The sequence below is a fragment of the Meles meles genome, chromosome 6 (assembly GCF_922984935.1).
Source record: "Meles meles chromosome 6, mMelMel3.1 paternal haplotype, whole genome shotgun sequence".
In the NCBI taxonomy this organism is placed as follows: Eukaryota; Metazoa; Chordata; class Mammalia; order Carnivora; family Mustelidae; genus Meles; species Meles meles.
The window spans coordinates 9,026,528-9,053,061 of NC_060071.1; the positions used below are offsets into that span (position 1 = coordinate 9,026,528).

General features: G+C 43.1%; 1 protein-coding gene across 1 annotated transcript in view; it reads right to left on the bottom strand.

Moving 5' to 3' along the window:
- The window catches only part of AGBL1 (AGBL carboxypeptidase 1), a 452,999-nt gene that overhangs the window by 111,888 nt on the left and 314,577 nt on the right, over positions 1-26,534 (bottom strand). Inside the window, 1 exon segment of the mRNA XM_046009541.1 lies at positions 13,994-14,123. Within this exon segment, the coding sequence (XP_045865497.1) occupies positions 13,994-14,123 (130 nt within the window).

Here is a 26,534-nt window from a genome sequence, read left to right on the forward strand (position 1 = left end):
GAAATACACATAAATCAAAATATAAAAATTAGATATAGTCGGGGCACCTGGGTGGCTCAGTGGGTTAAAGCCTCTGCCTTTCACACAGGTCATGATCCCAGGGTCCTGGAATCGAGCCCTGCATCGGGCTCTCTGCTTGGCAGGGAGCCTGCTTCCTCCTCTCTCTCTGCCTGCTTCTCTGCCTGCTTGTGATCTCTGTCTGTCAAATAAATAAATAAGATCTTAAAAAAAAAATTAGATATAGTCAGGTGTGCCAGGGTGACTCTGTTGGCTAAGCACCTGACTCTTGGTTTTGGCTCAGCCCATGATCTCAGGGTTGTGAGACTGAGTCCTGTGTTGGTCTCCGAGTTCAGCATGGAGTCTACTTGAGAGTCTGTCTCTCCCTCTCCCCTCTGATACTCTTTCTCTCTCAAATAAATAAAGAAATCTTTTTAAAACATTAGATATAGCCCAAAGACAGATGCTTGACTGACTGAGCTAGCCAGGCATCCTGCTTTTCTACTATTTTAAATCCAGTTTTTGAATTTAGATTTTCATTTGTTCATTGATAGGGTATAAGGTGGACTTGACATGTAGATATTGACATTCTAACCTGTGATTTTGTATGTTACAAAGACATTAAGAAGAATGTAAAAAGGCAAACCAAAGAGTGAAAAGACCCATTTATAATATATATATCCCACAAAAAAATGTATATATTTCTATACGTCAATAAGGAAAAGAAAGACAACCCATTTCTTTAAAATGGGTAAAAATCTTCCACTGACATTTCACAGAAGAGAAGTCCAAAGGGCTATTAAGAACGTGAAAAGGCAAACCAAAGAGTGAAAAAGACCTATTTGTAATATATATATATATATATCTATATATATATCTCACAAATAAATATATGTATTTCCGTACATCAACAAGGAAAAGAAAGACAACCCATTTTTTTAGAATGGGAAAAATCTTCCATTGACATTTCACAAAAGAGAATGTCCAAAGGGCTATTAATCATCAATATCAAGAAACTCTAGGGGTGCCTGGGTGGCTCAGTGGGTTATGCCGCTGCCTTCGGCTCAGGTCATGATCTCGGGGTCCTGGGATCGAGTTCCGCATCGGGCTCTCTGCTCAGCAGGGAGCCTGCTTCCCTCTCTCTCTCTCTACTTGTGATCTCTCTCTGTCAAATAAATTAAAAAAAACAACTCTAATTTGCATACCACAATGAGATGCCACTGTCTCTCAGGGCATCTGAGGATGTTAACATCATGAAGATAGAGAACACCAAGTGGTAACCACAAGACAGAAGAAAACAAACCCTTGAATCCAGTTTGTGGACAATAAATTGATGACGCTCCTTTAGAAAATAATTTGGGAGTGACTTCTAAAGCTGAATATGCAGATATTCTAGAAGCCTCCCAGCAGAAATGCATACACTGAGCACCAGAAGATATCAAGAATGTACACAGCAGCACTATTTTTATTAGCTTAAAACTGTAAACAGTATAATGGATTAATTAATCGTGGTAAAATCATTTGACAGAATATTGTTGAACACGGAGAGAAAAAAAGCAAGCTAGACACAAAAGAGTACATCCAAGGATTTTTTTTTTTTTAAGATTTTATTTATTTGTTTGAGAGGGGGTGGAGAGGAAGCAGGAGCAGGGGGAGGGGCTGAGCAGGGAGCCTGATGCAAGGCTCAGTCCCAGGCACCTGGGATCATGATCAAGGATTTCTTTTACATGACATTCAGAAACAGGCAAAACTAATATGGTGGTAGAAATTAGGGTCGTGTTTATTTTGGGGAACAGGGTGTTATTGTCTGATGTGTCTGGATTACTGGTCAAGTTCTTTTTCTTGATTTGGTGGTGGTTACATGGTGAGTACATTTTTTTTTTTTAAGATTTATTTATTTATTTGACAGACAGAGATCACAAGCAGGCAGAGAGGCAGACAGAGAGAGAGGAGGAAGCAGGCCTCTTGCTGAGCAGAGAGCCCCATGTGGGGCTCGATCCCAGGACCCTGGGATCATGACCTGAGCGAAGGCAGAGGCTTTAACCCACTGAGCCACCCAGGCTCCCCACATGGTGAGTACATTTTGTGACAGTTTATCAAGCTGTGCAGTTGTGATCTGTGTTCTTAAAATTAACAGATGATCCCTATGCATTGCGTGTTCCAAAAGAGACAGAAATCCAAATATTTTAAAGAGGTAGTTCCTCACATTGGTTCCTTAGTCTCTAGAAATCCAGCCTTTGCATATTAAGTTAAGGACACAGAGTAATGACGCAGAATTGAGGGTAACTGATAGCAGCATAAACAAGTAAGAGTGGGAATTGTTAAGTGGCAAAAAGAACAGGATTAGCAAAAATAGAAATACTTAAAGTGGAATAAACGTAATGTCCTACAATCAGATTCAAATAAGGGCCCAAGTGAAGGATAGACACATTTAGCTAAGAAGTAGGTTTTGGATGAGAGATCCATAGGTTTTGAGGGCAATTCGTTCAGAACAAATCAGAGGCCGCAGATGTCAAAAATTAATCTAATCCCAAATTGCTTCTGGCGAAGTAAAGAGGCCATATATTAAGAGAACAATCAGTCCAATGTACCTCCTACTGGTCAATTTATGTCTAATAAAGTTTTTCTCATTCCTGAGTGTGGCATTTTAGAAAACACCAGGACACCTCAAGAAGGAGGAACCAGAAAGCCGGGAGAAATGGGAATGCTTGTAAACAAAGGACAACGAAAGATATGGGAGATGTTTATCCCAGAAACAAAGAAGGCTCAAAGGGGCCTTGGTAGGAGACCCACAGATTTCCAAATTCTCCCAGTTGGAACATGAATAAATGTACTTGCTATCATTTCAGAAAGCAGGGGAAGGCAAAAGGAAGGATCATGTTCACCCAGATTCCAGCTCTATATTAAATTCAACAGTTGTTGAGTGTCTATTGCTGGCAAGAAATAACTCTCCATGGTTATAGCTGTCTTGATATGCTGTGTCCCGCTTTTAAAAACCTCCGTTCTCTGGAAATGTTTCAGCAGAAGCCAGATGAATGGTTATCAGTGATGCTGCTGGTGGAGAAGTTAGACTGGATGAAGATTTTTTGGTGTGTGATAAAGCCCTGAAGTCCACTGCATGAACAGGAATTTGTTGACAGCAGGAAGGCAGCCCAGGATGCCCGGGGTGCATGAATGAAGCCATAAACAAAAACACACGTCAAAGAACAGTAGAGGGACAAGTGAGTTAATGGTCTTCCCAGCCATGGCCGAAGAGGAAGACTAACTCTCTGATGGCAGCTTAGAACTAAGAAGCCGCGTTGATCTGTTGGTGGGCCACGGGAGTAGGGAAGCATCAGAGGTGACAGGACTGATTTTCTGGAAACGAGTCTGTTGCAGGACAAGGGGGGCTGACTTGCTTGGGAGCCAGATGGTGGGTTTTTGGACAGACCAAATGTGTATGAGATGAGGGTTTTAAGGACTAATGGATTCTAAATTGTTCTGTATGCTCACCTTCCTGTCCTCTTTCTCCCAATTGTCAGTAACAGACAGCTACTACTACATTGGGTGGGGGGGGGGGGGGATCATGAAATTACATTTTAAATTTCCTGTTAGGAGAAAAATATTTTAAGTATTTTTTTCTCTCCAACAAAACAAGAAAATAATTCTATCTCTTTTAAGTGGGATCTTTTATTCTTGGTTGAGGTTGAAGTCTGATGAGAAAATAAATCTCCCCAGCTTCTAGATATCACTGAGCTCTGGGTGCCAGAGCCGAAATGATCAGCAGATTTGGGAGGAGGGAGTCAGTCCAATGACAAGTCACACCCCACACAGGACACAAAACAAAAGCACAGAAACCGTGAATGAGCAGAGAAAGACGTTCCCAAAAGAGTGGGGTAATCAAGCAAAGGCACAGAGAAAAGCAGAAGGCAGAAAATGTGGGGGTCGAAAGAGAAACATGAGAGATGGGAAGAATGGTCCGGGCTCCTGGTGCTTTCCATTGCTCTAAGAACATAGGACTTCTTTCCTTAAAACTCTCTATCTTACTGCTTGGGTTACTTTGAGCAAGACTCTGTTACTTCCAACAAATAGATCCCCTAGGCCAGTGTTTCTCCATCCTGTCTCTGCACTAAAGTCTCCTGAGGAGATGATCAAAATACCGATGCCTGGAGCCCACCTCCAGAAAGTTTTAGTTAATTGGTCTGCAGTGACACCAGAACTGTGGGATTTTTTTTAAGTTTTCCGAGTGATTCTAACACGCAGCTGGGCTTGAAAACCACTCTGGTCCTGTCAAGAGTTGAGAGCAGTGGATCTCACATGTCATGAGTGTTAGAATCACCTGGAAGAGTTTCCAAAGTACAGTCTGTAAACCACTCCCCAGCGATTCTGCAATTCAAGTCAGTCTGGGGTGGGCCCCGGGAAGTTGCATTTCTAGCAAGTCCTTGGTGATGCTGAGACCTTGGACCTAAGCCCATGTTTTGGAAGTCTCTAGGCTAACGGAACCAACAGAACGGTTGGAGCTTTAATCCTCTGCCGTCACAAATTTGCCACCAACCTCTGCACCTCAGTGTCTCTCTCTGTGAATTAAACACCCACCATTCTTATGAAAAGTGTGCAAAAAATTTTTAAAAAAGTCGAAGCTGTGTCTTAGCAACATATTTCTCAATAAAGCCAGAAGCTTTGCCTTCATGGTGACAGGGTGCCCTTTAAATGCTCAAGTCAACTGAAGGAAAGACTTTTCTTTTTTTCTAATCCTGACAGACTCTGGAAGCTGAGGTAAATGATGGAGTATAGACCTAGTCACCTGTGGGACTGAGCTCTGCCTAGCCCTGGGACTTCTAGTGGCCCCTGGAGACTCAAAATAGAGGAGACGCTGACATTGTCCTGCTTTTTGCTCAAATGACATCTCTAAAAATAAATGCTTATTAATTATAAGAAACATGTGTGCCTCTCTACTATAGGCGGTAATTTTAAGACAAATTATCAAGTTATTTCTGTTGATGGAGCTTTTTCTTTCCAATGGAAGATGTAGTGTTTGTTCTTCCTTTTGGTAAAATTCTGTGCCAGGTGGGTAGGAAGTGTGCCCAGTGGTGGTACTCGAACATTCACGGGCTAACCTAGGGTCTTATCTTGCTTATTTATCAATTGATTCAGCAAATATTTACCAGATGCCTGCTTTGTGGAAGAAGAAATTAAAATGTTAATACAGTGCTCTTCTTAATAAAACAATAGTTACTTTATTGAAGATTTATGATGCTTCAGATAATGAGCTAAAAACTTAATACACATTATCTCATGATGAAGCAGGTGCTACCATTATCCCCATTTTGCAGCCGAGAAAACTGAGTTCAGATCAAATAGGTAACTTATCTCTTCCAGGCACACCCAAGTCTGCACTTCTCTTAAGTATGTGAATAAATATTTGAACTCCAGTATGTTCTAACCCAGAATCCATGCTTCAGAACACTTTTAAAATTTCTGCATTGCCTTTTCCAGGAACTGTTGTGTTCGGATGATCCCATGAGTAAAGAGGAAATCAGGGGCACCTGGGTGGCTCAGTGGGTTAAAGCCTCTGCCTTCAGCTCAGGGCATGGTCCCAGGGTCCTGGGATCGAGCCCCACATCGGGCTCTCTGCTCAGTGGGGAAGCCTGCATCCTCCTCTCTCTCTCTCCGCCTACCTCTCCGGCTACTTGTAATCTCGTAATCTCTGTCTGTCAAATAAATTTAAAAAAAAAAAAAAAAAAAAAAGAGGAAATCATCTTGCCGTGAGAGGAGGATGGAAGTAGAGGTAGGAACAGGGTCTATGGGAACCCAGATAAGGGGGCATGTGCACGAGTCCAGGGCATCATTCACACCGTGCTCCATAACGATGGTACCCATGAGGGTGTGCAATGTAGGGGTCCTAGGATTCTCGAGGCAGAGGGGAGGGTGTTCCTAATTTGAGTCCCACTGAGTGAGAGCCATCCAAGCCAAGGGAATGAGGAAGAAGGCATCATGGATCTGAGGAGTTTCACCCGTTGAGAGTAAGACTGCAGAGTGAAAGGAAAAGAGAATGGACCTCAGGGCCTACAAGTGGACAGCGGGCAGATCAGTGATACCCTTGCATACCACTCTGGGATGTCTGGACACGTCTCTGAAGGTGGTGAAGGAGCCATTAAAGTGTTTGCACAGGAGAAGCAGTATGGTCAGGTCACCAGGACAGGAGTTCGAAGAGAGGACTAGAGGGATGGACGCCAGGCCCCAAGAATTGACAAAGGCCTAGCTAATGCAGCAGAAGCATGGCACTTAAGGAAGCTTAAGCATGGAGAGAAAGGAAGTTGAGTGAAAGGGGAAAGAAGGAAAATCTCCAGGAGGTGGTGACAAAATGGATCTAGGGGCCAAGTGAGGAAGAGGTTAAGGATACTCCCTAGATTTCTGGCTTAAGTGAACAGGCAACATGATTGTGCTTTTCCCCAAGGCAAAGAATATAGGCAGGGATGAAGATTTGGAGGTTTCATTTCATTAAGTTGTGTTTTGCTTGAGCTGGAGTGGTTAGTTTTGAACTTGCTTGCCCTGGGCTACACTGACTCCCCTGCGACTCGCTTTCTCCATCAGCAAACTATATGGTGTTGATTGGATTACAGTTTTGAAACCAGGCTCTTCTGCATCTCCCCGGTACCTTCGCCAATGAATTCTTGTCTGAGCTAAATTGCCAGGTTAATGTAATTCATGCAAACGTGAGTTCCATCATTTCTTGCTCAACAAAGAGATCGTTCAGGGCCACATTACTATGCTTCTCACACGCCTTCCCCACCTTTCGCCTCCATTCCTTGGTCCCATTCCTGTTCCTCTGTAAGCTAATTGGGCCCCTTATGCAAGAGGTTAACCCCCATCTCAAATGCACCCCCCACCCAGGCATTCTCCTGCTCCCCACAGCATACCTATCCCTGATTGTGTTTACTGCTCTGCCAGCTTTAAGTTGCTGTGTTTTCCATTCCTGACATCTGGGTCTTATTCCCGCTTCCCAGCAGTGAGACCTCTGCATTATTTATGCCTCTGCCACAGGAAAATGAAGGTGAGGCTGAACTGTGAGAAGGCACATTCTGGGGTATGTGATGGAAACCCAGAACAGCAATGCTTCCAATTAAGCCAAGCAAGGCTCACAAAAGCCCTGGAGACTCCAACGTGTGCATAATACTTTGCAGGCGGCATTCAGCCCAAGAATGGAACATCTCTATGAGGGAAATGATATTGGTGGCATGGCCAACTGTCTTCCAAGAGCCCCATCTGCAAGACCAAATTTTCCAGACCTTTTATGGACAGTCATGCTCTCTCCTTAGTGTTTCATCTGAGTGACAGCAACATCCAGTCATGGCTGAGGTGAACCACAGGGGGCCTGGGCAGAATTTATTCCTAAAACTACCTGAGAGGAGATTTTACGCTCCATTCCCTTTCCTAAAGGGAAAGACTTTTACTAAAATTGGGCCACTATGGGCTAAGGTTCCAACATGGCCTTAGAAAAAGCAGTCTTTGCTTACAGATCACTTGGGCCCCCTCCAATAGCGAGTGTGGGGCGATTATTTCACATTAAACTCAGCAGAAGCTTCAGTAACTAACCCGCAATGAGACTGCCCAGAGTGGGATCCTTTATTACATGTTATAAAATGCTGGAGGACATTTTCTGACATCCCATTGCTATATATTACAATGTCCTTCTTTCCAAGATAATTTAATTACACTGAACATGCCCATGAAAATTAACATGAAACGTACAATCTAACACGTGGCTCTGTCTCAGACATAACAGTCTTCTGGTAAGTAATGCTAAGTTTAAATCTGCTATTTACTAGACTGCCTGATAGGTATCAGTCACACCGCTAAGATTTTACACACAATACACTCAGTATCGACATTCTGCAAGGACGGTATCATCCAAAGAACTGGCTCAAAGTTCTTTGAAAAATCTGACTGACCCTCCCTGTGGCACATAGAAAACCCCAGATTTCCACCCCTGTGATGCACACAAAAGATACTTTAGAGATACCAGCGAGGGAGAAAGGAGAAAACGTCTCTGCTTGTCAACATAAATTTATTCAAGAAACTTAAGCAATTCACTTAAATGTGGAAGTACTGGTGTCTATAAAAATACCTACAGAACATGGTTTCTGGTATTTAGAGAAGCACTGCTTAATCTGTATTCTGATACAGAGGGAACAATTTTAAATAAAAGAATATGGAATCAAATTTGAATTTTTTTCACCCAGGACCTCCAAGAACATTCTGTCCCCAACCTCCCCACCATATCCTTACACATGAAAAGAGGGGAATTCTAGATGTAGTACCTTAGCACGAATCAATGAAAATGAGCAAAAATAACACTTGTCCTTCTGCCACTTCTGAGGCATAAAGTGGAAATAAATAGTGTGTATAGTGTATCTTGAGGCCTTGGGGAACTCAGGTTTTAGGAAGAGACATGCCATCCCTTTCTGCAATCTCCTTTTGTGTCTCTTAGAAGAAGCTGATTAACTAAAAACATATGCCAGAGGGACAGAATAAGACCAGGAAAATCATTTAAGTAGCTAAAAATTCTGTTCCACGGGGCCCCAGAGAAAGATAAAACCAAAATATGCCCACCCTGTCCCTAGGCAGAAGGCGGCCTAGTTTGTATAAGTTGTAAACGGAAATCAATGAGCTCTTCAAAGAGCACTGAAATCCCTTTACCAGCACACACTCCTATAGTGAGATCCAGGAGGAAAGAAGTGATACTGCTCCTAATTCCAAAGCCCAGATTCTTCATAGGGACACAGGAGCCAGGCCAGCTGCAACACAGCAGCCTAGAAGAGGCTGTTGGCCTGCCTTCTTGGGAGCCTGAGGGAGCCTCATGGCTTTCTTCCATTCCCCTTAGCCATGTCCACACCTCCTGGCCCTCATGGGGACCTCTCCAAAGAGGAACAGATTCAGTGTCTCCTACTAGCCGATAGTGGTGGAGTCTGTTCTTTGGGCTTCTCTGCTGGCATGTCTTGTCTTTGGCTGGACCTTTCTGACTCATAAATAGATCTTTCTCCTACAGCCTTTCCACTCTGCTGCGTGCATGCCTGCACGTTGGTCTGTCTCATTTTGGGCAGGTCCCTTTGTCTCCTAGCTGTGTTTCAAAGCCCTGTGACTATGCTTTGATTTGTCTTTAAATTTTCTGTATTTATGTAAATATGTACCTACAGTAACATACACAGACCTCGAATGACTTTTCAGTCAATGAGTCTGGGTGTAAGTGACTCTTTAATTGAGATATAGAACATTTCTACTAACCTCAAAAGTCCCCCTGGCCTCCATTATTTGATCCCTTTCTAGAGGCAACCAACATTCTGATTCCTCTATCTTGAACTTTACATAAGTAGAAACAGAGGAGTGTATACCCCCTAGTGTCTATCCTATGTCACTCAACGTACTTCTGAAGTCCGTCTGTTATTGCATGTACCAGCAGCTCATTACTGCTGGGTTCTGTCTTGTTTATTTCTTACTGAATAGTATTCCAATGTATGAGCATACCATTATTCACTATGCTTCTGGGTTTTGGATCCAACACCTGGGAACAGATTTTTTTGACCCTCTCTCATAAATTAGAGACAGAAAATCAGGGCTCAATAAAATGGGAAAGAGACTATGTCAGTGTCCTATCAAATGAATCTATGCCAGCAGTTCATAAGAAGCTTTCCTTCCCTTGCCCCTTGCAATCACCCCAACTACAGACAACTTGCCAGAACACCAGTTTCACAAAGCAGAAGATCTGAGAGATTACAGGCAGTCCTACAGACCCTCTGAGGAAAGACTATTATTTTTCTCTACTTTACTATAATAAAAACAAAACCAAAAAAAACCTCTTATTAATCCTTCAAGTGCAGCTTGAGTGGCATCTCTCCTCTCTGGTTTTTCCATAACCTTGAGGGAAGATGACTCAACCCCTTCTCTGTGTTCCTATAACTCAAATGGACTTTTGTTGCAGTTTTTATCATTTTGTACTTCTTGTTTCTTTGCAGCCTGACTCCACTTTCTAACAAAGTAAACTATAGAAACCACCCCCCTCAATGTGTGCAAAAAAAGGACCATCTTTTTCCTTTCTGGTGATTATACACACTTGCTGTAGAAGAATGGACACATGGGTGACTGCCCAGATGGATGGGTGGATGGATGGCTGGATGGCTGGATGGGTGAATGGGTATATGGATGAGTGGATGGGTGGATGAGTAGATCAATGGCTGGATGGGTGGATGGATGGGTGAATGGGCATATGGATGGATAGATGGATGATTGGATGAATGAGTGGATGGGTGGATGAGTAGATGCATGGATGGATGGATGGATGGATGGGTGGATGGATGGGTGGATGAGTAGATCAATGGCTGGATGGGTGGATGGATGGGTGAATGGGCATATGGATGGATAGATGGATGATTGGATGAATGAGTGGATGGATGGATGGATGGATGGGTAGATGAAACAATATGTAAATATTGCCATACTTTCTACAAACTCAATGATCTGTCTGGTCTTCAGCAACCCCCGGCAGTATCAGGATACTTCTTTCTCTCACTATCTCACATTCTCATTGGTTCTGGGAGTTCATATTATTCTACTTACCAACAGGCAAATGTCCGAATACCTACAGGTTTTATCTCCTAGCCACCAGAAGTAGCTTCCTGATCCTTCAGTTCCTGTGATCTAGAGGTTGGACAGAGTCAGTTAATCTATAAGCACGTAGCCCAAGAGCCAATGTGGACACTAGGGAAAGGCTCTGTGTCCGGGACAGGCCTGGCTCTTGAAAGAGTAGCACTGCTTCTGCTGCCGGCAGGCGGCTGGTTAAATGCAGACTCACAGGGAACTAAAAGGTGATGTCGAGCCCATTAGAGAGCTTTGTAACACTGTGAATAGCATTTAGTACTCAGCTGTTTCTCACCCACCTCTCAGATGCTCCCAGCAGGAAACAAGTCTGTAGCTGTCATGTTTACAGTTAATTAATGTTTATTTATATTTTTTAAACAAGGCATTCACCTGTCACGCTTTAAAATAAATGTTCTGCTCTTCAATTAGAGGTTGTCAGAGTAGAGAAGAATCCTGTTTGTTATGGGTTGAATGCATGTATATTTAAATGTGTATCAGGTAAGGCCCTCTTTCCCTGCAATCTCTCTTCTCACAGAGGCTAAGTTTTCTTTTCTCAGAGAACACATTCTTCCCAGGCCTTGATTATAAGATTGGTGTTCTGCCGTACAGGCCATGACCTTGCTTCTAGAGGGCAGACAACATAGATTATAGTGTCTCCTTAGATGGGGTGGCAAGGAGTAGCATGAAAATACTGCACACTGCGCAGTGTAGAACAAGGATTTTAAAGGAGAAAGGACATTGTTACATTGTTTGTTCTCTTTGTAGTCAAGTATTGCCTCAAATCTTGCACATTGCCAAGAAAGGTCTGGCTCCTGAAAGATCACTCGAACACTCTTAGAATAGTCTTCTAGACAAGACTGTCTTTCTTTACCAGGACCTTGGGTCATGCCGATGGTTGATGCTGACAGTATAATCTATGGTGAAGGACTTGGGCCATAATGTGTCAGTTTGACCGCTAAAGGGGCTGGAGACTGAGTAACTAAGATCAGCCATGTGGGGTACTATTACTATAACTGAGCCCCAATAAAAATCCTGGATTTTTGAACTTCCCTGAACTTCCTGAACTTCCCTGGTTGGCAATACTCTCCATGGTAGCACACATCACTGCTGAATTAAGCTCTGTCCATACAGCTCCACGGGGAGCAGATACCGAGAAACCTACACTTGTTCCTCCTGGATTCTGCACTATGGACTCTACCTTGGCTGCTTTTAATCTGTATCCCTTCCCCATAATAAATTATAATTATAAGCACAGCAGCTATTCTGAGTTCTTTTTGTCCTAGGGAATCAGTGAACCAGAGGACAGTCTTGGGGACCACAATACCCTCTCTCAGAGAGTACGTGATAAAGATAGATTGGGTTCCAGGATGGAAAACAGGTCAGAACTGAATGCCAGCTCTACCATATACCTCCTGATGACCTCAGGAAAATCACTTGAACCCTTAGTCTTTTTGAGACTGTAGTGAGAGTGTATACTAGATATTCACCTAATATTTCAATAGATATTCACTGAATGTGCCTCCATTTTAATCACATAATAGATGTTCAAACAGTGGTTAATGGGAGAGATGATTGCTTGGCCCATCTGTGGGCTTCCTCACACTATTTTACGTTCCTTGGTTAGGCAAGCACTCTAAATCTGGACATATGACTCCTCGATACTTTTGCAGAGAATACATTCACAGTTTGTAGCCAATAAATTACTGTTCTTAGACATTTGACTTGGCTGCCATTGCTTCCTTCCTTATCCTAAGCTTAGGCCTCTGGTTCCAAATACAGACCTTCATCAACTGATGATGAGATTAAAACCTGTTAAGGCCAGGGGCGCCTGGGTGGCTCAGTGGGTTAAAGCCTCTGCCTTCGGCTCAGGTCATGATCCCAAGGTCTTGGGATCGAGCCCCGCATCAGACTCTCTGCTCAGCAGGGAGCCTGCTTCCCTTCCTCTCTCTCTGGCTGCCTCTCTGCCTATCTGTGATCTCTGTCTGTCAAATAAACAAATTAAAAAAAAAAAAAAAACCTGTTAAGGCCATCATAAATTGAAAATATCATACACTGAAAATGTATTTAATGCACCTAACCTAACAAACACAGCTTAGCCTCCCCTGCCCTCATGTGCTCAGGACACTTACATTAGCGTGCAGTTGGGTGAAATCATCTAACACAAGGCCTATTTTATAACAAAGTGCTGATTATCTCATGTAATTTATTGAACACTATACTGAAACTGAACAACAGAATGGCTGTATGGGTACCGAATTGTGGTACCGGTAGAGATTGGTCATCCTCCTGCTCGTGTGGCTGGCTGGGAACTCCGCCTTGTAGCCGCTGCCCAGCAGCACAAGAGAGGATCGAACCATGTGTCTCTTGCCTGGGAAAAGACCAAAGGTCAAAATATGAAGTATGGTTCCTACCAAACGTGAATCAGCTTCACTCGATAGTAAAGTAAAAAAAAAAAAAAAGTCCTAAGTGGGAACCAGCAGTAAATGGGGGGTGGACTATCCGTCATGTTTTCTCTCAATTGTACAGTTGCTAGAGCCTACACATAAAAGCAGCTGGGACAGTGCCAGAATCATCTCTGGAACGGAGTAAGTACTACGTGAACATGAATCTGAACATCGAGAGCATTTCTTCCAATCACTGCTTATTAGATAGATACGTATTCTTTGTTGACCAGTAACTTAAAAACCAGAAAAACAAAGACGTAGAAACTGGGATAAAACACAATTTTTGTACACCTCTTACCAACGGGTGTTGAACCAATGTTTTCTACTATTGTGGATTAAACTGTGTCTCCCCGCTCCAAAAAAATAAAAAGCACGTTGAAGCTCTAATTCTCAGTTCCTGTGAATGGGACCTTATTTAGAGACAGGTCTTTGAAGAGGAAATCGAGTTCAGATGAGGCCCTACGCATTGTGGTGGGCCCTAATGAATCCAGTGACTGCTGTCCTTACGAGAAGAGGGAAGTCTTTACACAGACACACACACACACACACACACACACACACGCAGGATGGCAGAGGGTTGAGACTGGCTGCCACAAGCCAAGGGATACTCCGGACTCCCAGCAATCAGCTGAAGCCAGGAACAGGCAATGGAGGGGTTTTCCTAGAGCCGTTGGAGATGTCATGGCTGGCTGATGTCCTGATCTTAGATGTCCAGCTTCCAGAAAAGTAAGAGAATGTGTTTCTGTTCTGCTTCAAGGTACTCAGTCTGTGGTACTTTATTATGGCAGCCCTAGGAAATGAATACATCCCCCATTAAAGCCTGTCACACATAGGTCTTTGGCTTGTATCTGGGTTTCTTTCCTTGACAGAAAGTAAGCTGCCTCGTGAAAGACGGAAGGAACCAGCCACGAGTGTGGAAGCAGAAGGAAGTGACTCACCCTGGGACTTCGGCCAACACTGCTCAGGTAGTACAGGAGCCCTTTGGCGTGGTAGATCGTTGGCTGGAGATGAGCGCTGGGAGAGAGCCACTGTCTGTTCAAATCCTCCCCTTTCAGTGAGCATCTGTGGCTGCAGGAACAAACAAGGAGCAAATAAATACTCGTCGAGAAGAAAATAACTCGAGAAAATAGAGCTCGACAAGACAAACAAACTAATGAATCCCACGTCCCTCTGACTTCTGCCCAATTGGCATCAACTGCAGATGTCCAGAAAGCTGCGGATCTGTCATTCAAGCTCCCGAAGTGTTGCGATTCTTCCCAGGCCCCGAAAAGAAATGGGAGCCATATTTGACTTGCTATTGGGTTATCGCTGTTTCAGGACAAAGTTTGGGAAATGATAGTTCCCCGTTATATGCATCTACACAGAATGAATCTGATAAATTTTGGGGGGTCTGGGACCTTCAATTCTACAAATGATTAAGTTGAGCTCAAACTCTCATGCCGGGTGTGTTATATACACTGTTCCCAGCTGGCCCAATAACTCTGTCCATGGATAGTACTGCATCCCAGTGAAGAGACTGGAGCTTAAAACTGATTACATAAATGGCCCAAGATCACATAACCAAGAGCTAGGCTTCACACCCAGGGCTGTTTGCCTCTGAGAAAGCATACGGCTCTTTCTCCCATCCTATCCACAGGTGACACGGCACACTTGACATTCACCCAGAGAGCCCGAGTATCTATTGCGAAGACATCATCATGGAGTAGTGGCCTGACCCATGAGCGGAGTCATCCATCCCCTCATTTGGGAAACGGAGATGTTCACACCGGAAAGCGTCACGTTACTTTACGAAGTTGACGCAGCTGGTTATGACAGTGCGGCCTGCAATTCAGGTCAGCTGAGATGGCAGGTCAGGTCATCCAGAAAAAGAGATGCTCAGAGATGACCAAGTGCAACCAGCCCAAGCTCGGGGGAGGCCCCCAGCAGGCCTGCTACCATGCTATTTACTCAGGAGAGCTAACAGGAGAGAGGCCACGAATGGAGGGGAAGCAGCCCGGCATCCCCCTCCTCCTTCCCCCATGCCCAGGCCACATCTCCTGCAACCCTCGTCCTTCTGCCCATCAGCTCCCTCAAACAGGTCTCAGATCCCTCAGAGCAACCCTGTCCACTGTCCCTTTGCCAGGCCACTCCATTCTGCTCCTATTAGTTACAAGAGCTGCCAGAGGTGCCCTTAATCAGAGTTTCTCATAAACCACTTTGGGCGGGGTTTTACTGTTATTTAGTCATTTTTACCTCTCTTTCCTTGGACTGCGAGCCTCCTGGGGGCCGGAACAGTGCTTTGTTACCATCAAAACCCTAATATAGTACCTGTCAAAATCAGTATTCGGTAAATAATTTGGAAGGAATAAATGTACTAGCATTTAAATATAGAACCAGTTACGTTTTCTGTTTTTTTTTTTTTTAATCGCTATTTTCAATAAATCTTGGAGGTGGAAGGAAAAAGGTTCAGCCTCCTCCTTTCACCACTTTCTCATCTTCGTGTTTCTGAAATTATCTTTAAATATTAGTTTCTTGGTGCTTGTCAGCCTCCTCTTACAGATCGCTAGAAACTAAAAATCTTTAGATTAATCATTTATCCCGATCTCACCATTAAAATATTTTGACTTGAAAAATAGTGGGTTTTTTCACCTTCTTCTGTGATTTTTTTGGTCCTTTTCTTGCTATTTTTTTTCTCTCTTCCTCTTTCTAATAGCAATGACATCTACAAATAGGGTTTATCTGTTCTGCCTGGCAACCAGGGACGGAGGTAAAACATAAAGGAGATCTTGAACAGTGATCGCAGCAGAAAGAAGCAGCCGTCCTAGACTTGGTCCTGAGCGTATTTGCTGTGTTTAAATGAATTTCTTTTCTCAAATCAAGGTACTCGCAGGCACAACATTCCTGAGCTCCAGGACATGAACTGCTCTGTGATTCTCCTTGCCTTGACCTGGTTTCTCATCAACACTGGGGATTTGTTTTTTTTCTTGGTAACATCAAAATTGATGAAATCAGTAAGACCCCTTAAAAGCACATCCATTTGTATAAGTGAAAATGCAGGCAATGTATATATCCAGTAGCCATCAATTCCATGTCAACTCTCTCTTTCCATGTGCTCCGTGGAGAACAAGTGTGGGGACAATGTCTACATGAGAAAATGTTCATAGCAAAAGTAGAAAAAAGCGAAGTTTGTGCTGCAGTCAGAATAAGCCCTGGGTTGGGGTTAAGAGGACGACTCCCAACTCACAGTCCTGTCGCTGGATATGGGATTTGGGATTCTCTTTGAGAGTCAATATTCCCATAGGCAAAAAATATAGAAATATATGTCATCTGCTTCCCTGAATTATGTTGAAGATCAAATGAAATGGTATCTCCATGGGGAAATATCTACAGAACTCTACCCATGGCTCTCTCTAGCTCATGTCCATACCTCTATCCGTGTGCACATCCCCATCTCTATCTGAATTGACATCTTCATCCCCATCTAGAAGGCTCAGGGATGCACAGCAACACATGGACAACGTTCATTGGTTCCTCACCTCACCCTAATTTTTTTTTTCATTATGAAGAATAATGAAGGAGCTCTATGCAGGTTGATTGGAAGGGAGCATCTTGGCATCTTTGGAACCCCAAACAAGAGGCTGTGGTCCAATGACCAGTTCACTTGAGCAGACTTGAAGGTGGAAGCTATGAGGCTAAAAAGAAAAGAATTCATCTAAGAAAAAAAATTCAGAGGGAGTAACAATGTAAATTTTTAATTGGACTTCAGGCTGTTAAACAGTGCAGAGGGGGCTGGTGGATAGCATCTGAGATTATCTAATTATGTGGATTTGGAGAAATGACCCATGTGAGACAGAGGAAAGCCATTAGTTTTGGATAAATTTTGTTTCACAGGGTTGGAGAGAGTGATGCATTCATTCCCTTTGGACCCATAGGTTGTGTGGATTTGGAAGCTCGTATGTTTGTATTTGTACTCAGGGCTCCCTGCGTGGCTATGATTTGGAGAGTATCTCTCGGTCTGCCTATTGCTACAGCAGTCCCTGTATCTATGCAAGTGCAGATTATCACAATATGTACTACACGTAACTCGAGAGCTTTTCCTTTTAAAGCAAATCCATTTGCTTCCAATCTCCAAATCCATTTGGCATTTTGTGTTAATAATATCAGAGATTCGTGCAGTCAGAGAAACTGCTGCTGTTCTTCCCAGAGATTTGTTTTAAGCATTTGAAGATGAAACGTACCCAATCTTATTATCTACTGTAGCATTTCTGAAATGACAGCTGCTCCCACTATGTGGAGAGAATTAGCAGATGGGCAGCTATGACTGGCTGGCAATAAATTCAGTGCCTCTAATTTCTGAAAAGGGGTCATCCCTCAAATAGAGTTTAAAGTCCTGCTTTGCTTATCAGAATAAGAGTGAGCATTGCTACTTTTTTTTCTCCATTGAAAACTGCAAACTTACAGAGGAAAAAGAAAAAGAAAAAAACAGGAAGAAGAAACACTTCTTTCTGGTTTTAATAGGTGACGCTAATTGATCCAACAAGTCTTCCCTATTTTTAAAGCTTTAGTTTAACTACAGTCTAGTTTAAGACAATGCTCATATGCACTGAACATGCTAGCGCTTGGGTGAAAAACCATCTGGTTTGTCCAGGAATGTTGCAGTTTTAGCCTTAAAAATGCTACCTCCCAGGGAACCCCTCAGTTCCCGGTAAACTGGAGCAGTTGGTCCCCTCAAAGCCAGATCTCAAATTCTAAAAGGTGTTTCCAAGGTAGGAGGTGGGCCAAAATTCGCCCTGTTTCACACTGACTTTGAACGTTTTAGGTGGGACGTGTACCTTCCCACCAGCCCGCCTGTGTCTACCACTGACTGCTTTTACATACATGTTCTGCACCTGCTCTTCTCAGGCATTAACAGCCTCTGTCCAGGAAGTCTTAAACCTGTGGTGTTTGGTAGGCCATACTTCCTCCTATGGGGGAGAAAAAGATACAAGAAAGGCCTCCGATCTCCTAAAAATATGGTCAAACACAAGCATCTCAGCTGAAGCTGTTAAACAGGGAAATCAGGGTGCCTGGGTGGCTCAGTGGGTTAAAGCCTCTGCCTTCAGCTCAGGTCATGGTCTCAGGGTCCTGGAATTGAGCCCCGCATCAGGCCCTCTGCTCAGCGGGGAGCCTGTTCCTTCTCTCTCTGTCTCTGCCTGCCTCTCCGCCTCCTTGTGATCTCTCTCTGTCAAATAAATAAATAAAAATCTTTAAAAAAAAATAAACAGGGAATCAGTAGCAGCAGTCCTAAGAGGTCACTGAACAGGAGCATGGTACCCCGGATAAAGAATGGTCTCAAAAGTCAAACAACCGAAAGGCAAATGATGTCACTAGAATTCATTCTTTTAACATTAATTACATATTTTCCTATCTGCTAAGATAGGATCACCCTAGCCAGAGACGGGGAAACAAGTAATATAGCTAAGGTTCTTGACAAGCAGACCCTGAATGACCAGGACCCTTAATACAAAGAAAGAACCACAAGTCAGAGAGTGAAGGAGGAAAGCAATTCACTTCCTAAATGAGAATCTATCAAGCTCCGGTCGACATAAAATGATTCAAAAATCCCCCAACTATCCGTGACTGATAACTGGAGAGACGGGGCCCATCAGACTGAATGAATGATGCCCGGCTTGATCATCTCCATGGCCCCCCGCAGGGCCAGCTCTGAGGTCTGAAGAGAAGCCGTGTATTTGAGACACAGCAAACATCTTCACCATTCACTGCACAGCCGAGTAAGGGGAGGCAGCCTGGGTGCAAGAGGAGAATATTTATAAAGGTAAAGAGACGCATGGAAGCTTCAGGAATAAGGCAGAACAGCATGGGGCACTATCAGCCAGAGACTGCACCCAGAGCTTTCTAAATAAACGCTGCTTGGCTAGAGAAAAAGGGAAAACCAACAGCAGCTTCATCTGAAGAACACGGTTGCTGTGAAGCTGTAGATGATCAGAGTTGCCAAGGACATGTTAGTATAGCGTATTTTTTTTTTTGGTCATGCAAAATGCTCAGAGTCAACAATCCGGAGAGCAAGGGAACAGAAGAGAATAAACCCAGGTGTGCTTCAACACCTCCGACACCCAGCAGTGCGTCCCTAAAGGTCTGACCATCCCAGAGCCGAGGCATAGGAAAACTTGAAAATAAGTCTCTAAAAGATGGGCCAGATGAACTGACCTGGGTTCAAATGTTAACTTCTTCATGAAGCAAGTTACACACAATCGACCCTTGAACCTACGTCAGTCCGAATCCAAACCAGTTGGGTCTTTATGTCCTTGTTTCTCCAACTATGGTCACCAACCTGGGAGCTTGTTAGAGACGCAGAAATTTGGGCCCCCCCCCAGAATCTGCATTTTAACAAGACTCCCCCCCCAAGGAATCTGTATGCATACTTAGTGTGAGAAGCAGTATTTTCTACTCTACCTTGAGGAAAGAAAGAAAATTAACACTTACAAGAAACTCAGGTACGTTACAAAGGACTACAATGCCCACAATTTCAGGAACCTGGAACACATGCTAGCATCTCACCAGGAGCAGCCCCAGCCCCAAAAGTCCGGATTCGCCTCCCCCGACCACTCCATTTTCCCCGGTGTTGTATTACTCTCGCATGATTCCATTTGCAATCCAATGCAGAATTAAAATGAAAATGTGTTTTCTCTAGTTTCTTTTAACAAGTCTGGTTTCATAATGCCGTTCAAACACCCAATGGAACCATTTAACAGACAACAAGGTAAGCACAAGTTCAGCTGAGATCAGACCAGGGTAGGCGCCTGCGCAGCTCAGCTGGTTGCGCTTCCAACTCCTGATTTCAGCTCAGGTCACAGTCTCCGCACAAAGCAGAGTCTGCTTGAGATGCCCTCTCCCTCTCTCCTTCTGCCCCTCCTCCCACTTACGGCACACGCAAGCATGCTCTCTAAATACATAGATAGGTAGATAATCTTTTTAAAAAAAAAAAAAAAAATGGGGGCGCCTGGGTGGCTCAGTGGGTTAAAGCCTCTGCCTTCGGCTCAGGTCATGATCCCAGGGTCCTGGGATCGAGCCTTGCATCGGGCTCTCTGCTGAACGGGGAGCCTGCTTCCTCCTCCTCTCTCTCTGCCGGCCTCTCTCTCTCTCTGCCTACTTGTGACCTGTCTGTCAAATAAATAAATAAAATCTTTAAAAAAAAATTTGAAAAAATGAAATCAGAACAAATTAAGGGGTGGGCCAGATTGCCAAACAGAGTGAGCCCCATAATACCACTTGTCTAAATCAAGAATAGATAACCAGTTAATCCACATATCTACACAGCATTTGATCCCATATACAAGTGACTCCATAAAAATAGGCATCACTCCCACTGAAACAGTTAATAGTAAGGCTGAGGTTCTAAAGCTGTGTCTTGATACCAACAAGTATCTGGGAAGGATCTGCCAAACACATGCACATCAATAGCAAACCTTAGCCTCTGACAAAAGTTCTGAGACCAGCGGACCAACAATCCCTAGAATTCACCTATTACAACTGGCTGGCCTTTTAGACCACATCACATTACTTAACAGATGTGAGCAAGAAGGATTTCTTTAATTTCTGAGATTTAAAATCCATTAATAATCTTTGCCAAAAGCTGTCAGAGTGGGAAATTATAAAAGAAAAAATTTTAAAAACCAAGAACTAATGATTATCTCCCTCATGTTAAAAAAGAAAAAAAAAAAGTCCTTTGTGGGGGAAAAAAAATCTAACACTCGTTTCCTGACAAAGACAATCAAGAAAATAAGGATTGGAGTGCCTAAGTGACTCAGCCATTAAGCATCTGCCTTTGGCTCAGGTCATGATCCCGGGGTCCTGGGATCGAGCGTCCCTCACTGGCCTCCTTACTCAGCAAGAAGCCTGCTTCTCCCTCTCCCACTTCCTCTGCTTGTGTTTCCTCTCTTGCTGTGTTTCTCTGTCAAATAGATAAATAACATCTTTAAAAAAATAAACTAAAAAAAAAAAAAGGAAAAGAAGGGTTGATGGACACTGCCTACTTGACAAGTTAGGATAAGGTATAAAGTTATATCCAAAAGAGAAAAGTATTGTATCAAAACATATTCATTAATTCATCAAATATTTATTATCACAACATCTTCTACATGTCAGATACTACTCTTCTCCTGAGGAATACGGCAGTGAACATGCCCTACTAGGAATGTAGTCTGGGGGTTATCATCGAGGGGCAGCACAAGGCAGACATCGGGTACATCTTGTTCTGTTAATGTCTTAGCCCGAACTCAGCATGCTGATCAGCTGATCAGGGAACTCGTCATCATCATGTAAGGAATAAAAGAAACCCAACTCTCCATTTTACTGCTGTCAGAATCTTTCTTCTCTGGGCAGCCAATATCTAAATTAAAACTGTGACTTTTTTTTTCACTGTCAATTCAACAGATTTAATTATGGGATATTGATTTTTCCTATCATCTCTGTCTTGGCAGGGGCCTCTGTACTGCAGCTGTCTGCTTTGGATTAAAAGTCACTGTACTTTCCTTGTTCGGGAGAAACCTTTGATGAAAAAATTCCATGTAAAGCTCAAAACCATTACCACTGAGAAAAATAATTTTTTTAAATAAAATGGCTGTGGGAGTTCTCTTTTCCTACATGCAAGAGTTGATGAAGAAGTTTATAGCTGAGACCTCCCAAGGAAGCTCAGAAATTAGGGTTCTTTAGTGGGCCAGGAGATTAAATAACACCCCATGTTTCTCTTCCTGCATGGAAAGAATTCATAGCTCTTTACTTTTTCTCTTTTTCTACGCCTCAGAGACTTATTTCATTTTAAGGTCATTTTTCCTTATGGACCAGAAAGCAGACCATGCATTTACATCTCCCCGATGAGTTCATCAAGCTAAAAGTTATCTCCAGGGAATAACAACTCCTCCCTTCCCTGCTAGCAAGAGAGGTAGCCAGAAAGGTGATTCTCTGTTTTCTCCAGAGGATGTCAGTGTGTTTAACTCTGGTGTATAATAAAATCCAGATGAGTCTCTTGAGGCAAGGAAAACAGATGTAAAAAAATTATTTCTGCTGATTGGTCTTTATGGGTTCCTGGACCTCATTCTGAACTGGAGAGATGGGAGTGTTTCCTCCAGACAAAACACCAAGCAAGTCTCAGAAGACCAGAAGGTATCCGAGAATTCACCTCAATTCAGACACTACCTAGAGACAGCATCAGATTCCACAGTCCTACAAGATGCCCCCACCCCATGCGCCCAGCTTCCCTGTGCTTCTGACCTACCAGCTACAGACTGGAGGTTCCAATAACTTCCTCCTTAGGCTTGATTAATTTGTTACAGAGGCTCACAGAACTCAGAGAAACACTTGTGTTTACCAGTTTATTAAGCATATGATAAAGGATACAAGTAAGACCCAGATGAAGAGATGCAGAGGGTAAGGTATGGAGAAAGGGCATGGGGCTTCCTGGCCCTCTCCAAGGCACCGCCCTCTCTAGTCTCCACAGGCTCACCAACCTGGAGGCTCAGCTAACAGTTCTGAGACAGTCAGCCAACAATCCCCGGAAATCTCTACGGAAACTTCAAAGCAGGGTCATAATTGACTAAGTCTTTGCCCATTGCCTGATTTAACCTTCAGCGCCTTTTCCCTCCACTGAGGTCTGGGGATAAGACTCTAAGTTACAATCCTCTAATCACATGATTGGTTCTCCTGGCAACCAGTTTCTGCCACTGAGTGGGGTCCAAAAGTCATGTCCATTAACATAACAAGATAGGCTATAACAAGATATTGCCCATATCACAGGAAATTCTCAGGGCTGCTGGAGCCAGGAACTCTGGAGAAAAACCAAATACATATGAGAAACATATTTTGATCAACTGAATGACCAAGTATGTATTTCTTAAAATCATGACTTCTTAGAAATCAGTTTCAGTAGCTAGGAAACATTAACTTTATCTCCTAAAAGCAATACAATCACCAATATCATCCTGGGTTAAAAGAAATGCGAGAGAACTATCTGGGAACTCTGGAGTTCCTTTTCCTTGAAGTCCTGGCAAGAAAAAGTGGAGAAAGGAATGATAACACTTACAGTTCTGAAGAGAAAGTCAGAAAACAAATTTTATTTTAGTCTTGGCTTTGACACTTGTTACCATGCGATCTTAGGCAAGTTTCTTAATTTTGCTTGGCTCAGTCATGTTAAAGGGAAAAAAAAAAAAAAAGATTAGGACACATGATCTCTATCCAAGGTGATTTTCTCTTTTAAAAATCCGTAATTCTAGAGAAAACTTTCAAAAGAAAAGAGAAAGAAAGAGGGAGATATACAAGGGGGGAAGGGAGGAGGGAGGTGGGCTATACAGTTTTATTTTTTTGAAACACAGATTCTTAAGAAGAGAAATTGTCCAAGATTTATCACCTCATACCTGAATTGCAGCCATGGCCTCCCCACTGGCTTTCTCCTCTCCTATCTCTCATCATGTTTCTCTCCCAATTTGACACAATTCCAAAATGATATCCAAATTCTTTCAATGGCTTCCCATTACCTCAAAGAGGATGTGTAAACCACTTTGGCTGGCATTCAAGATCTACAAACTGGTCTCAGCTCACTAATCCAACTTAACCTCTTATTACCGCCCAACCGAAACCCAGGGTGACAGGCAAGCCAGATTTCCTGGTTGTTCCCACAACAGTTTGTGCTCGCCAACCCATTAAATCCTCTCAACTGCTCACGGAACCATGTCTGAAATCTGATTATTTTTTTCTCTTTTTCTTAGTCCAACCCTCTTTCAGAGAACTTCCCAAGCCCTGCCTCTTCTGTGAGTCTTAATTTGACTACTTCAACCCATAGCACTTACTTCAAACTCTGAAATCCCTTAGGAAAACAAAATGGTGAAAAGTTTATAGGTCTAGTCCCGGAAGTCGGACTGTTCATTCAAGTCTGGTTCTTACCACTTACTATGCAAAGTTGGCCAAATAACTTACTTCACTAAAGGTAAGACTCCTCAATGTCAGATAAGAAATGACCCTGACTCTCAATCTTTACCTGAGGATAAAATTAGTAGATAACTCACAGGGTTTCATTTCCTTTTTTCCGCAGAATTCAGTGATGTGACACGTGGAAGCACAAAATGGTTAGTACACAGTTCCTGATCAATATTTGTATTTTTTTTTTTAAAGATTTTATTTATTTATTTGACAGAGAGAGATCACAAGTAGGCAGAGAGGCAGGCAGAGAGAGAGAGAGAGGGAAGCAGGCTCCCTTCTGAACAGAGAGCCCGATGTGGGACTCGATCCCAGGACCCTGAGATCATGACCCGAGCCGAAGGCAGCGGCCTAACCCACTGAGCCACCCAGGCGCCCAATATTTGTATTTTTAAGAGCAATTCTTCATAGCATTCATATTTGCATCACCATCAAATACTGTCCTGAGCTTTCACTTAAGTCAACTACGTATTTACATTATAAATCGCTGAAGGAAAAACCAATTTGTATGTTTATTGAATGTGCTGCAATCCTTAACATCACGCCCTACATTTAATGACTCTCTATAACCACTTGTTATATAAAAGCTTAGAGACAAATTAGACCATCAATAGAGGACTATTTCTTTCTTGAGACTCTCAGTATCGCATACAAGGAAAATTAAATAAGGACTAAAAGGCTGTATTTATCACTTCATCCTCAAAAAGCTTCCGTTTCATACCTGAAGAGACAGTGTAGGCGTACATAACTATCCTGCATCACCTTATTACCAGCAAGAACTTGATCCCTGGTCTTTCACCAAATTGAACATAGGTGGTTTAGAAGTCTGGAAATTTCTTTACCCAAAACACAATCTTCTAATATCTTCTTTTTTCTCATTTGCTATCTTCATTCTCTGTTGACACACTCTGTACCATTTTCTTTTTTTTAAGATGTATTTATTTATTTATTTGCCAGAAGGAGAGTGTGGGAGAGAAACAGAGCAAAAGTACAGGCAGGAGAGAGCAGCAGGCAGAGGGAAAAGCAGGCTCCCCGCTGAGCAAGGAGCCTGACGTGGGGCTGGGATCATGACCTGAACACAGACACAGATGCCTAACCAACTGAGCCACCCAAGAGTCCCTCCAAACCACTTCCTTGCAGGAAAGGTCTTGTGTTGGCTTTAATCTTATCCATTCCTTGCAGCCCATTTGCATTCTTCAGCTGAACTTCTCTCTCTCTCTCTCTCTCACACACACACACGCACACACACACACACACACACACACACACACACAATTCCCGGATGCTAAAAGAGAAAAAAAGCAAAGGAACTGCTTACTAAGTTTCATAACCAAAGAGGGAGTAGGACTACCTTCTCTCTATTCTAGAAACAAGCTCCCCCATTCCTTTGGTTGCTCTGACCAAAAACCAAATATCTTCTAGGGACCTTCCATATTCAATGCCTCCTTATTTCAGACCCTAATCCTATTCGCCAGCCAACCTCACACGCTGTGGCTTCAAAATATATACAGCAACCAAGTACAGCTCACCACCTTCGCTGCCACTGCCCGCCACAGTTGCCTCTCACCTACACCACTACAAAAGCCCAACTATTTCTGTTTTTGATGACGCCAACCCCCTTTCCTCATCATCTAGTCTGCATACAACTGCCTGAGACCCTTGTGATTTCTCTGCTCAAAACCCTCCAGTGGCTTCCAAACTCATTCTGAAGGGCACCCGCCCCAGAAGGCCTACTCTCATCTTTCACTGTGCTTTCCCCTCCTGGGGCTCAGGGGCTCCCTTCACTCAACCCACACTAGCTTCTCTGTGCTCAGGGCACATTTCACCCTCAGGGCGTTTGCATTTACTGTTCCATCTACCTGATAATCTCTTTTCCCAGATATCCATGGCTTTTTCTCTCAGATTTGTGCACAAATATCATGCTATCAGAGATCATCTTTCTCCCCCGCCCCCACAACACCCCTCTATCCAACCCTGTTACTCTCTGTTCTCATTTACTTCATTTTGATCACTGCATTTACCACTCTCTGTCATTCTAGTCTGTAGCCCCTTCTAGCTGAGCTTGTGTTCAATCTTCCCACTAGAGGATAGGTTCGGTGATGACATGGAACTTACAACTACTGTATCCTCAGCACTAAGAACAATTGCTGGAACACGGCAGGCACATAAATGATAGATAGTGAATGAATAAAAGAATGAGGGAATGAATGAATGAATGAATGAATGAAAAAAAGGAATGAATTCTCCTATCTCTAGTTCCTGGGAAGCATATGTGTATGGTCAGAGCACATTTAACTTTCAGAAAGGGTATGACTGAGTATGGATATAGTATGAATGGCTCCTCAGTCATGGTCAGAGCCTGATCTTTTTGCTGATGAAGAAGTAAGCTCAATCCTTTCCAAAGACCTAGCTCCCTCAGAAATACTGGGTGCTTTAGCTTATCTTCACTAAGACCCAGAATAAAATCAGACAGATTTATCATTAGCAGCTTGGTTCCATTATTTTATTCAGGGAATCATCTCATCAATATGA